General features: G+C 35.8%; 1 protein-coding gene across 1 annotated transcript in view; it reads right to left on the bottom strand.

Annotated features, from left to right (window-relative positions):
- The window catches only part of SYN2 (synapsin II), a 127,546-nt gene that overhangs the window by 104,420 nt on the left and 8,393 nt on the right, over positions 1-14,733 (bottom strand). The window contains exons 3-4 of the mRNA XM_026857877.1: positions 12,427-12,518; positions 8,428-8,584 (exon numbers count right to left, since the gene is read on the bottom strand). Of these exons, the coding sequence (XP_026713678.1) occupies positions 8,428-8,584; positions 12,427-12,518 (249 nt within the window). The remainder of the gene's footprint in view (positions 1-8,427; positions 8,585-12,426; positions 12,519-14,733) is intronic.

Raw genomic sequence — 14,733 nt, 5'->3', positions numbered from 1 at the left:
GTTTTGAAGATACGTGAGAGAACAATACTTGTCTAGAGGGAGAGATGGGCCAGGAAGGAGTGGGGATTGCGATGGGGGTGACAGCACAATGGGAGGGATTTTCCTGGATGGGTGACAAATTCCCTTTTCAGGCAGGAAAGTCTAGTCTCCTGATTCTCCTCATCACTGAGTCACCACAGTCATATATAGAAGCAGCACATACAATCTCTACCTAGGTTGTGGCTAGAAAAAGTTATCTTCTCAGGTACTTCAATGGGGAAATCTTAACACACAGGTTTCCTTTTTAATTAAATATTAAGATCTCACAGGACATCAAACTTAATTTTCATAATCTGGCCTTCAATTACAAATATTTGCCTAAGCAAGGACAGAACAAGGGTTTTGAATTTCAATACTGTGGCAGGAACAGAAGATAATACAAAGGATATGAACCACAGCTTTATAGTCCTGGTTTTCAGATTAATTTTACAGCCTTAATTTAAAGTTTCTTTCAGTAGAAGGTAAGAAATGGTTAAAAGTCTGTTTCAATTTTCTGCCACTAGAAATGTTCAATGCAATGAAAGTCTGTAATGGATGTCAAGAGCTTCCACCACTGCTCTTTAATGTGGAGAAGAATAGGGCAAAGCGACAACAACCTACCACAAAATACAAGAATGCAGTACAAAATCTGAGTCTACTTTTTCATTAAATTAGCCTCATGGCAGTAAATGCTGGTCAAAGCAAAATATATAAATATACACTCGGTTTATATATAAAGTACTTCATAGTTCAAGCAAAGCATGATGAATACAGAGCTGGAAGAATCACTTGCTGTATGGAACAGAAATCGCCACCACACTGAGGTGCCATTTCTAAAGGGTCTCTGCTTTTTTCGAGGACCTTCAAGTGGGCTTATATATTTTAGGAAAGCAAAATCATTAAACAAGACTGCAATATTCCCTTTCTATTTCAAGAATAGATTAAACTTAAAATAGCTCTATAAAGAGGCGCAAGAGGAAAACACACTGCTAGGTTTAATACATTTAGATTTCCTTGCTATACATTTAAATTAACAACTATTTATGAACTTCACAAAAAGCTTTAAATGTTTTCACCTTCCTTCTGACACAGTTTTGTGAATTTACTTGCAGGTCTCGCACTACAAATCCATCAACATGTTTTGCTTTAACTGGCAGTCTGAGCAAAGTGGCCAAAATCTTCACTGGCTGACAGAGAATTAAACTATGCTTTTTTTATGCTTAAGAAAGTTCTGCTTGGATCAGTGCTGGAAGAATAGCACATGTGGACAGTTTGTTCCCTGGCTGCCCTATAGGTACACAGACCTCTGCCTTCACTATGTCTGTAAAGCCAATACCCTTCATACAAATAAAACACACAAAACTGCGTTTAGAAAGGCATCTAGCATTCATGTAAATATTCACAAATAGACAGATTGAATTCGTTAAGGAGATTACCGCACATTATCACATGAAGCCGTTCAAACTTTACTACCCATGTGATTGTGTCCAGCACCTAAGAAAGAAGCTCTGTGCTGCTTGACTGAGACAGACAGCACCTGGCTTCCAGTCCTGAAGTAAGAGAAAGGAACTGCTCTTGCTACAGTACCTTCCTCAGGTGTAAGGGTAGGAAAAAGCCACTGTTTGGGTGGGCTCTGCCTGCCCAGCGTCCCTGACTTTATTAAGTAGATCAGTCTTGCCAAAACAGCTGAAACAAGACAGTTCAATGCTGGCTCTAGGATTCATCTAATGAAATAGGTAAAACTGTAGCTACTGACTAACATACAGGTCTTAACTTTTCTTAATTTTGGTAATGAGCACAGAATTTTCATACAGTGTAATATTCTATTTGGTAAGAAATGTATCATTTCTTACCCTAAACCATACATGGAATAGCATTGAAAGGTCTCATAGATGTGGACCTTTGCCTACAATAAATAGGTTTTCAGAAAACCTTTTCTTCATGCACACATTCATTTTATTTGTTATTCATTCTCTAGAAGATACTCTGACACAATATTGAAACTCATCTGTGTGGCTGTATCTGTCTGTTAGCATAGCTTCAATAAGTTCTGTCAACAGGAAGCTAAAATAAACAGAGCTCATTTCTTTTACATGCTCCTCCCTGCAGAGTGCCTACAAATTTCCTGCCAGTGCCCCAATCTGTTGCTCGAGATTATTAAAGTGTAGCTTGAAAGAGGAAAGCACAAGAGTGCAGCTTCTAACAGGAACACATGAAGGATGAGAAAACAAGGTGGGGGAGAGTACTATAATACCATCGGAAAGCAACAAAGGGCAGTTAAAACAGACCTTCCAAAGAAAGCAAGGTAAGAATAGAGAAATGAAGTGTTCAATAAGAGTAGAAAGATGAAGACAGATAAATTGAAAATCATCTGCAAAAGAAATGCAAAGCAAGATGTAACACATGAAAGCATAGAATTACATAAGCTTGGCAAAAGGCGAAAAAAAAAAACCAAACAACAAAGTAAAGTTGCAAGCAAAGTAAACTTGCAAAAAAAGTATTTGGCTGTCGACTCAAACTATGAAAAGAAACAAACAAGAACTGTGAGATTTCTAATACTACCAAGTTTGGCAAAGGAAAAGCCATAGCCAGCCTTCACTCAGAATGATTGTAAATGAGCAAGGAAATAAATTTTGGCATAACGAAATGTTCTAGGATGCTTCTCTTACATTTAAAACCCTTAATAACAATGAATTCCAGCAATGAGGCTGACAAAGTCCCAACAATCTTCTGAAGATGTTTCAGTACAAGACAGGTTCACATCTAGAGCTTTATGTAAAAATTCCACGATCTCTTTCAGCTGTGTTTAAAGTAATACAGGTATCTCTGTCTTCTGGGTTTTAATTTAACTCTCAGAAAACAGTTCCTATTTTTTCCCTTTCTTTCCCACATTACTGACCTGATGTAGCAGTTTGTCACTATGCCAGCAGAGTTTACTGCACTCGAGGCCAAGCCTGCTCAGCCCCCCGCTTTCCCATCCATGCAGTGACAGATGTCTCCTCACAAGCTGTTACAACTATGCAGTAGCATGACACTACAGAGGGCTTTCTACATCCCTTCCGCAATTACGCCAAGTCAGTGTTTCAGGCTAAATACAGACTCTTCCACCAGCATGGCAACAGCTAATTAAGGTCACAGTGCTCCAAAATGTTTTTAGTAGACCCATTATTACATTGCAGGTTGTGCCATCTCCTTCAGCAGAGTAAATGTGTAATTAATGTATCAGCAGATCCTTTAAGCCTTCGGTACCAACCACTGTTATATAGCCTCCCAAGGCACACTAACAACAGAACAGATTTGCAGCCAGCCACAGATGCTGCTATGTTTTTCCTCTGCAGTAAAGAAACCACAACTCCTATCAAGGAATTGGTCTCATTTTATGAGAACTTTCTTTCTCTTCAGTCATACACACCTGGTCTATACAATTGCAGCAATTCTGTAATCTCTGTGGCGTTGAAATGCTTATCACTATCTGAACTAGAAGTAGCAATCCAGATGCTATACCGCATGTAATTAGTATGTCATAGTCCAGGTTTAACTAAAATAAAGTGTTCTATCTTTAGCAGTCGCGGACGTTGAACTTTGCAGTCCCTGACAAGTAAGTCAGAGTCTGCACGTTTAGTATACATCAATTCACTCTACCTCACTGCATAATTCCTCTTATTAGCTATCTGCTACACACAGTATGGTGGAAGAGCTAATAATCTGTGGTATTCCAAGAGTGCAGCCCATCACCAATATTTGCAACCGAAGCTAAAATCAAGAGTGGGGCTCCATTGATGGAAACACTTAAGCATACAAATTTCACATACATCTTAGGAGAAGTATGTAGAAGAATGCATGCAGGACACAAGGGATTGTTACAAAATTTCAACCCAATACACTGGAAAATTGTGGGTTTTTAAAAAAAATGTTATTTCCTGAGTCTGAATCATAAGCATGAGATTTTTACCTATTACTGCAAGCACTGTCATTATCATCACATTTTCCAGTTATTTCTGGCCTCCACAGTTATTTTGCTTACCTACATCATGAACTATGAGAAAGATTACATACAATCTCATAAGACTCAGTTAAGGAATGTCTCATTTCTTGAATGACATTTTCTAAAGAAAAACAGAGATAATAAAATATCTAGATTGTTACTTTAAATAATATCAAATCACAACTTTAGGTAATTAATTGTGATTTTTTTCTTTTTAATATTATAAAACTTTCATAAATCCTTTACAACAGGTTTTGCACATGAATAGATGTAATCAAATTATAAAATGGAACTTCACCCCAAACTTGATGTAACTGTAAATTAAACTAGGTAAAATTTTTGTCTCATTTGAATGGGACAGGTCATGCACAACGTTATTACTTTGAAAAATGACAAAGCAATGAAATATTCCAACATGGTTATGAGAGGGCATGAACCTTAGAACAGTTCCTCCACAGCTCTGCATGCACTCAGTAATAAACAATGTAGTCTTTATTTATAAAACTCATGTTTTCCCCCTAGGTAAGTAGCTTTCTGACTAGCATTTAAGTGAAATCCATCTTGCAAGCTAGGATCATGAATTTTTCATGAAGTAGGTGGTAAGTATTATCTCAGAAGTGAAATAACAAGAGTACTGTAATAATCCCAAATCATTAACATATTTCAGTATGCAAACATCTCACCACACACATTCTTTTCAATATTTTCTTTGCCATGATTGCTAGCATCCTAACTTTTCAAAGGGTTATATGGTGCTTTGAACTTTTGACATGTATTTGAAGGAACTATGTATGTCCTGACACAGGAAAACACAAGCTCTAAGACTTGTTTTCAGAAATGCTTTTAGTATGTTCCTGGCAATCTTCCCACCACACCCCCATCTTTCAGTAATATACCTCAGATCAAACACTAATTTGCTGACTGCCTATTGGCATAGGCATAGAAACCCATGTGTGTCTGCAGACACGGTACAAAAAGAGTTCTGCTGAAAAATTAAGGGCAGGTGCTTTGGTTTCTAATGTAGGGTGTGAATCTGCCTTCAGGGTTGAAAAGAGATGTCAGGCATCTGGAGCTGTATGTTCTAAAAAAAAAAAAAAAAAAAAAAAAACCAACCAAAAAAACCAAACCAAAAAAACCCAGAGACCTGACACTCTGAAGAACAGTAATTTAAAAAACAAAGATCTTGCATGTTGGATTTTAATTCTCATTTTATTTGATGGCCCTTTTATAACAAGTTTAACTTTCCTGACTTCCTTCCCCTCCAAGCAATTCTATACTACTGATTTTACACTGATGTAAGTAAGATCAATTGCCCATGACTAATTCAGTAATATTTCATCCTTTAAAGACCCATTCTATTGGACAGCCTATTTTTTCTGCTGTTATAGAAACTGCAATTCACTTCCGCCACTCAAATTTCACCTCCAGGAAAAGTCACTCTATTTCTCATAAATTCATAAAGATTGTTACTTATGGCTTTATCTAGAGTTCCGCTTTCTAATTTTTTATAAGGCTTTAAACTTGCAATTTTTATAGAAAGTAGTTTTCATACAGGTATCAGGTCATCCATGCTGACAAAGGACCTGTCCAGAAAGTCATCCTTTACATGCTAAGAAGAAATGGGGCTAACCTATGGTAAGTCAAAGCACACGCTTGCTTCCTTGCACTGCTACAAAACTGAGATGGACACTCATGACTGCTGAATATGCTTTCTAACTGCAAGATGTACTTTATGTAAAGATACATGTGTATAAAGTGGAACCTACTTTTCTTTTTATATGAATGTTATAAAAAATAATATTAAATGTAATCACAATTATTCTAGTATTTAAGCCATGATTAAAAAGACAGAAATTTAAATAAGAAAATGGTCTTCACTGCAAACACACAATTTCAGTTTCACCAAATCATGAAGTTCTGTATACAGAGATGAGACTGGCAGGTGGTTCTATACCTTTAATCTGTGCTGTAACTGTTGAACTGGTTTCTGATCAAGGAACTTGCAGAACAATTCTGCTAGCTTTTTTCTAGTTACATTTTAACTAAATTTGTATCAGTTCAGTTTAAATATGTGTTATTTTTACAGTGCTCAACACCACTTGATTCACTAGCCTAAAATACATCTAGGAGCACAGTATGGGCACCAAGGGGTTTTATGTTTAAACACATGTGTTTTAGGTTGAGGACTGCACCCCACAGCATCCATCAGCAGAGTACAGTTTGCAGCAGGGATTCCACACAGGCAGGGCAGCATCTATGAGTTAGATGTAATCAAACCAAGCTAGAAGATAGTATTAACGAAACCAACAGTTTCTGGATTCTGTCGTATCATTTGAACATTCCTGAAATCAGCTGAATCAAAGCACCAATGGATTTTTATCCTCAGAGTATTTATTCTGGGCATGTGTTGAAACAGGTTTGCACGATTTTTTTCAGTGTTTAGCTTTCCTAAATCTGATTAAGATTTCATGATACCCTGGGATGAACATGGTTGTCTCTACATCTCTCACTACCACAAAGGAAAGCAGTCAGGATATTCCAAGTTAAACACCAAAAAAGCCCCCTTGAATTTGTGCAGGATCTATTTTTGAGCTCAAATTAAAAGTCCACACTCCTAAGCAGGATCCAAATAAAGTATAGTGGCACCACATATTCAGAATGGGAACCAATCTCATATTTGCAGGCTTAGCTTATGGTCACAGGTAGTTAAAAGACAGAACTGAGGCCCCTGATGGAGCAAAGAATAATTTTCACTTCATTCATATCTTGGCTGAGAGAAACTACAGAAATTTCAGCCAAAATTAGACTTTTTCAAAAATCAAAGATACAGATATGGCAATTCAGAAGACAGCCATTTCATCATGAACTGTTATATCACACCTTAAAAAAGCTTTACCATAATTCAAGACTATTTTAAAATTATTATAACTTCAATTCAAATAAGACCTTGTAAGCATAATACTTTATTGTGTGTTTGTGAGGTGTATTGTAGAGAACAAAAAAAAGGAATATGACAATTTTTATACACATAAACTTATATTTGTTTTTCTTAGGTTTTCCAGTTCTTATAATAAATATTTCTACAACTCCCAGTTACTTCCAGTTATTACTATAAGAGTGAAAAATCAGCACAGAAATTTTACGTGCAACAAGACCAGTTGTAAGAAAAAGATATCTGTATCAGTTTAGTGGAAGAACAACCATGACTAATGCCATCGGAAGAATATTATGAGGAACTAATCATTTACTTTTTACTGCATCATTACTGCATATAAATGCTACTGTTATTGCTTCACCGCCCAGATTTATTGCATACAATGCATCAAAGCATTAAGAAATGCCACACAGCATAGAAAATGTGATGTATTAACATAATGGATTCAGCAAAGCACAATATGTATTCTGAGAAGTTATAAATGATCTATCAATTATTTATTCCCCACTGTAGTTTACTGCAATATAAAAAGTATAATAAAATTAGCTGCAAGAGGTATATGTTAAAATCTGTTAAAAATTGTCTGGAGGGATTTTCATAATAAGTATGAAAAAATAAACATCTTCAAGACAATGAAAAGCATTACAATAAAACTTTCCTTTGGTGTGAAAAATACTGACAACTATTGTTATCCTACTCAGACATGAGAGGAAGAAGTTAGGAAGCTTTGGCTATTTATAACAAGTGGTGTTCTTTAAAGAGTTTCATTAGCTCTTGGACAACTGAATATCTCTCTTATAGGAACAGTGGCTGCACCATTGATAACCATCTTTTGCAGCATCACAATTACTAATGTTTATTTCTCTCTGTATCAAAAAGATCACCGAATTCTACCTCCATCACTACAAAGCACATAATGAAATACTGAATTGAATTCTACACTAAAACTGGCAAATACATCTCCAGTGTAGCTCATTACTCTAGGTGTAACTGAAAAGGCTAACTCCTACCCCACATGCACAAGGTTATGAAAAGAGCTTTCAAATGAGGAAACTAATAGCTTCAGACCTCCTTGCTAAAGCATAGCCCCAGAATTTTCACAGGCGTGAGGAAAACACTGGCTAAAAGTCTGTTTAAATTATGTTCAAAACCACAAACACGAAAAATATTCTCAGCTTGCTTTTCCCAGACAAATTGTGAATAAACATACTTTCCTCACTTGAGGAAGTACGTTAGTGGTGGATAGGCTTTCCGTTAGTTTCCTCACTATTTCATTATTTGTACTAGAAATATATTTTTCTCTCCATCTTTGCACTGCCTACACTGGCTCTTTGAAAAAATGATTTAAATAGTTTAGCTTTTATTCTTTTCACTATTGCTTCACTGCTCTGCTCAGTAACTTTGCAGTTTGATATCAACATTCATGAAAGGGAACTGAGGAGGCAAATTAACTTTTTGCACCAGAAGAACTTCTTGGTACATCACTTACCACCCATGGTTTGTCACAGAAGTTATAGATGGACTCCAGGGAGTTGACACTGGGGATGCCTGCGTACTGCATTCCAATGATCAGGTTACGGAAATCTTCATTTTCTGCCATACTGAATGAATGTTGCCGAACAAGGACAAAATCAGGCCTGAATGACCTAGCAAGAATAAAGATACATTACTAATAGTCAATGATCCAATTGTTTTTCCTTCAACAGCAAAATCTTAAAAGGGAAAAATGTCTAGCTGATAGAGAAGTAATAAAAGAATGCTCAAAACAAAGGTAAATGCTACAAGACAGAAAGAATTATTATGGCTTTATGAAAATCTGTACTGTATCTCTTCTTAACTGCTCTTCAGAAAACAACAGCAGCCAGTCAATAATGAGACTCCATTAGGAGGAGAGAAATTATCATGGTGCTTGAGGTTGCTTTCCCACTGAAAGATGAATCATATATATAAACTCTGAACATGTTCTTAGTTTATGTACGTCAATTCCTCGGCAATGACAATCAAAAACAAAACAGGCAAATGTCTCTGCCAGAAACTTAAGCTTTTTGGGAACAATTTTTTTTTAACTACTATTATCAGTCTGTTTTAAAGACAGTAAGAGATGAAGCAACCCCATTGCTTGCAAAAGGAATTGTACAATAATTGCAGATAATCACAGTAAAACTTTTGAGCAAGACACTTGTCAAAATTAATTTCTAAACTTACAACTGCACTTTTTTCCCCCCCCCTCTTTCTCTGTTGTTCTCAGAACTTCCCCTGTTGCAATCTCTGTGCCTACTTGCCCTATCACCATGCACCTTTGAGAACAGTCTGGAACCACCTTCACCTTACTCAAACCCTGACATTTGGATACTGAAGGTGGTTATGGAAAACAGAAGACATAATGGAACAGGACAGAGCCACCGGTACAGGGGCAAATTGCTCCTAAGACTATTGACAGATTCTCTTCTGTATACAAATTTTATAGATGGAAAAAACACCGACTAGCTTAAAGCTATCAAGCTCCTGAAAGAGGTATAACTGCAGGGTAAAATAAATTAGTGCAGTAAATTAGTGTAATTATTTACATGCTTTGGTTAAATATAAGCTGTGTACTGGAGTGAAAAATTCCAAAGATTACAAAATGATTCAGAAATCTTACTCTAGTAAAACAAAACAATTAAAATTTATATTAAAATTGATTTAGGAGTTTAGATTCCAGCCTGAATGCAGTAGTCAAACTATATTAGTTGGATTCTTAAACTGGCTTTCAAATGTGATGCATGATTTGGCCAAAGCAACGTTATAAAGATTTGCTGTCAAGAGTCATTAAAATGGCACCGTAGGCCAATGACCAAAGCTTGTAAAGAAATGCTTGCTTTTAAACAAGTTCCCCCCAAAAATATCTGTAGCACACTTCTGAGAATCTGTGATTTAGGTTTCATGGTTGTGCAGCAAGGGCTTGAAACAAGGAAATTCAATTTGCTGGCACAGCATGAGTATAATATTTGGAGGACTAATGATGCCTTAATCAAAACTGCAGACCATGCAGTGAAAGACAGAGACCACCTCTACCATTTAAAATACTGTAAAAGGAGATTACACATCATCTCAAAGACAGCACTGTGTTTTTAAATAAAAGTAGAGAACAGAAAGTGTCCTTTAAAATACCAATTTAATGAAACAATTGGGGAATTGAGGGAATGGGCTTAAAAAAAAAATTGCTTTGCAAAAACTCCTCAAAGGAACATGATACATTTAGTTCTGTAATTACTGCTGGATGGAATGACTGTGTATACAGAAAAAGGTCATGAGAAAAATTTTAATCCTGGCTCAGACATTTGTAAGATCCAACATTATGTAACATAAGATATAATTTTTCAAGGGTTGATTTTCATTCACAAAAATTAAACAAGCAGGTGCCTGTTACACGTTTTTTTCCTCCTAAAATAAGTCAGCAAGATTTTTGTCATTGAAATTTCCATGTTTTTCTAACTAATATTTTGCTCATAAATCTATGATACCAAGTCACTTTGAACCTCAAATAACACATAAGAATTTTCATCTGAGTATTCAGGTGTTTATGCCTTTTTAGTAATATGCTCATAGTCCATATTCAATTTGAACTTTGACACCAGTGGGACCAGCAGTTTCTCCCACCTCTCTTGATAGTTGAGACAGACAGAAACAAAGGAACATGCCACGCATCCTATTGTCAGACCCATATTTCACACTGGATTTCAAATGAAGTTTCTTATCAACATTTAAAGGAATATCCATCAGTATCTCTGCATTCCTCAGTGACACAAGAAGCACATTCCATACTTCAGGCAATAAGCTTCACAAACTGACTAGACTTGAAGCAACGTAAAGACTAGTACTTATTTGAAGATACAGAGCATTTATGTAAAATATTTTTTTTCTACAAAAATATTCTGTATCTCCAGGTAAGTTATCATAGAAACAGAGAACTGCTCTCCCATCGTGTCTGCATATCCTTTTGACACCTTCTGCACACAGATGCAGATACTTCACACAGATTTGAGTGAAATTTATCAACTTCAGGTAGTTCTATTTGGTTACTTAATGTACCCATAAAACTGGTAATACTATAAAATCCTTTGTCATCTAATTGTCAGAATTATCTGATGACACAACAAGATGTCTCTATTTCTTAACATAAGCAGCAGTTTTACCAAATTTTCTCAAAAAATGCAAATGTACATCTTTGTAGATATTATTTTCTGGAGGTTCCCAACTCACATTAAGTATTGACATGTTTTGATGCTAACTTGGCCTCAAAATTTTTGTCCTCTTTGGAAAACTCTCTACAGAAAAGCCACTAAGGAGCAGTGATCAAGATTTCCTGGCTCCAAAACTTCTATCATTGGGGGAAAAAAAAAAACCAACTAAAAAATAAAAGCAAATCTCTCCCTTTTCTAAGGAAATAATCTTGTGGATTTGGCATAACTGGTTGTTGTATTAAGCTGCAGTATTTTTAGAACACACAAGAGATTAAACAGTGGTGAGTTTTAAAGCATAAAGTACACTTATTTTCAATATTTTTTTTTCCTGACTTTTTTTATATGAATGAGTAGAAATTTTCAAATCTTTTATTTGGACAGATGTGCAAAAACATGAAGATTCGAGACATGTTGTATGCTGCCCAGCTCCCTGAACTCTTACATTTGTCTAAAGATAAACATAAGCAGTAAACTACCAGGTCACTGTTACTGGCTTGACCTACCTTTCTGAATGCAATTGTTCAGCCAAAAACCCACTACATTTAACTCATACTTTAGTGCACTGGCCAGAGTAGGAGTAATTCCCATGAATAAGATAAAATGGAGGACTACCTGAAATAATTTTGCTAATACTTACTAAAGATTTAACTTTGCCCAGTCATGCCCTTGTTTGAGATCTCCCCTTACATTTACAGTGCTGTCGATGTCCTCATTGATAAAAAAAAAAAAAAAAAAGGTAAAATTACCCTGCCTTCAGTTAGAATAATCCTGCTTACTCAGAAATCTCAGGCTTTTAAACTGAAATCTTTCAAACAGACAATGATAGTCCAGTAACATTCCTGAGAGAATTACTATAGCTTGGCTTGTTTCAGTAGAAAATATTCAACACTGGAAATAGATACTGCTCATCTGGAAAGGTCTGGCATGTATAAAAACACCAAGACTCTTTATTTTTGAAGAAAAGATAAGACCCAAAGCAATAACTCTAACTCTCAGTCATGTATTCTTTATACCAGACTTCATTCTCATCTTAATCAAAGCCATCTTTCATGTGGTCAAAATGTTGAGAGATTTCCTTCCTGTCACAAACAGAACTTACTGCACTGATCAGATACTTTATTTCCTACTCTTCACGCCAGTGACCGAGGTGCACTGCATCAGCTAAAATCCCTATTGGACATATATATAAAAAAATCAGTACCTTTCACATTCATACATTAAGCCATTTATTGCTTTTTTCTGTTATTTTATTTAGTTTTTCTTACCTGACAACTTTAGTGCCATTTCGAAATACTTGGATATCTACTGCGTAATTGCCATCAGCGTGGGCTATTAAGTTGATTTCTGAAAATTCTGCCTACAAAAAGAAGACTCACATTAGTCAGTCTGCTTTATTTGAGCCTTATTTTCCTAAATCCCTTCTTTTAAGTTTTAGTATCTGAACTGCGGACAGTATACTTTTGGAATATAATGAGCACTAAGAGGATATTAATCAGTATTTGCCACATGTGATACATCACATTTGAATACATTCTAATACAAAGAAAACAAAAAATAATAAACTTTATGAAAAAGGACTGTGGGGCAAGTAGAAGTGTATTTCCTCATTCATGTCTGCACAGAAGCGTGGAGATTTTATTTTTGCTTTGTATGGTGTTATCACAGAGATTGATGCAGACTCAACATAAATTATATAAAGTATTAAAGAAAACAGTACAAAAGCAATGTTTAAGTATGATAAATAGAATATTTTCTTATAGCATTTAGTGTCTCTTCATATACTTTACTCCTTTCTGTTTTCTTTGTGTGCATTTACTCTTCTTTTTAAAAGATCTGGTGCTAATATACAAGCAAATCACAAAATTCACAAATAAAGACCTTTTTCAAAGTATCTTCTCACACTGGAAATGTGGAATTTAAAAGGAATCACTTCCATACTCTGAATCTACAGTTATTTGAAAGGAAAGGACAGGATGTTTTTCATTTATCCACAGTCTTTCATCAGCTTAGACTCTCAAGGCACTTTACAATAACATTACACAGCAGAATAATTGAAATGCAGCCAGCTGTCTTCTAGTGGATAAATAAAAGCGTCTTTGCTATCCCGGACACTAATACAGAATAGAGAGTGTCAGAATTCTCATTAGTCTCCTCTTGAAAAATGGTATCACTGAAAGTCTTCCTAAGTAAAATCTGTGTAAGGCTTTCAGAATTTAGTGTTCAGTTAAGGCAAGTGTTCCAACTCAATAGCCCAAGTATGTGCTTGGTTTCAAACATGGATGTCTCCTCATTAAATCCCATATGCTTATATACTTTCCTGGACCAGTGTTACAGTGTTCTAAACACAAGGGGCAGTTTTAAGATTATTGTAAAAACAGTACAAATGGTGAGAGAATGAAATATTTGTGTAGGTGCTGACAATGTCAAAGAATCATTTAAAATCTATTTAATCTGAGATTGACAACTGATCTCTACAACTAATAAATAATATTAGACAATTGCAGGTATTCACAGTATAGATTTTGTTATTTAAAAGCTTAATACATGATAGAAAATACTGTATGCGATGGAGAGGTTGCTGTAAGTAGTATAAAAATAATGCTCTCTGATACTAGCAAAAGAACACTAAAGTAGTTAACTCTGTATATGATTGTAACACATCAACACTGTGACAAAGTGATTAGTAGGGTTCAGAAACTGTCGCTGTAGAGACAGACAAGGCCACACACACACACACACACACACACTCACATGGGTGCACAAGCGGCTAGGTTTTTTTATTACTAAAAGCATGCATTTTTATATATTTCAGGTGCTAGACTGTCACAATATAATTGGTCAAAAAGTTGTTTTTAACATTCTCATTGGGTAACCTTTATCAGTTTCCTCCCTGCTTGCTTCATCCTGCTGGGCAGTCAGCAGCTCCTTGGAAGTTATTTGCCTTAAGCAAAGCTTCCTTCTCTCAAGGGTACACCAGAATCTTGTCAAGGTCAAACTCTTCTTCAATCAGGTTATCGGCAGACCAGGTGCATTTCCCGACAAGAAACTCAGTCTCTTACTGATTAAAGGTGTCTCTGGTCCTACAAGAGACCACCTGAAGGAAATTCTAGGCTTACACAGAGTTTTTATTAAAGAGACAGTGTGTGTGATGTCAAGTGCATGGTCTGATCTAGGTGTGAATGGTATTGGGGGACAAAATAGCTTGTCTTATTTTCCCTGTTTTTCCCTCAATACTCCTGAAGATCCTTGGCAAAGCCTTCCATGTTTCCAAGCCAAGAACACCAGCAGATATTCAGCGGTGTAAAGAATGGAGCAAGGCTAGATGCTGTACTATTACAGTGAATTTAGACAAGTTGAATCCACACAGCTAGTGATAATGTTCCCTCACTCTCTGAAATGCCAATGCCAATTCAGTTTAAGTACTGAAGCTTCTTACAGTAGTATCTATTCACAGAATTAAAGACTGAAAAGCAGTGAAAAGACATTTACTTCCCTAGTTTCAGATATCTAGCTGAAATAAAATAGCCATAATTCCAATCACCCTAAATTATATCTGTATATTTTTTTAAAAA

The sequence above is a fragment of the Athene cunicularia genome (genome assembly GCF_003259725.1).
Source record: "Athene cunicularia isolate RWA chromosome 12 unlocalized genomic scaffold, athCun1 chr12_part1, whole genome shotgun sequence".
NCBI lineage: Eukaryota > Metazoa > Chordata > Aves > Strigiformes > Strigidae > Athene > Athene cunicularia.
Note: the sequence above shows the minus strand (reverse complement) of the source record. Positions and strands in the feature narration are given on the sequence as shown.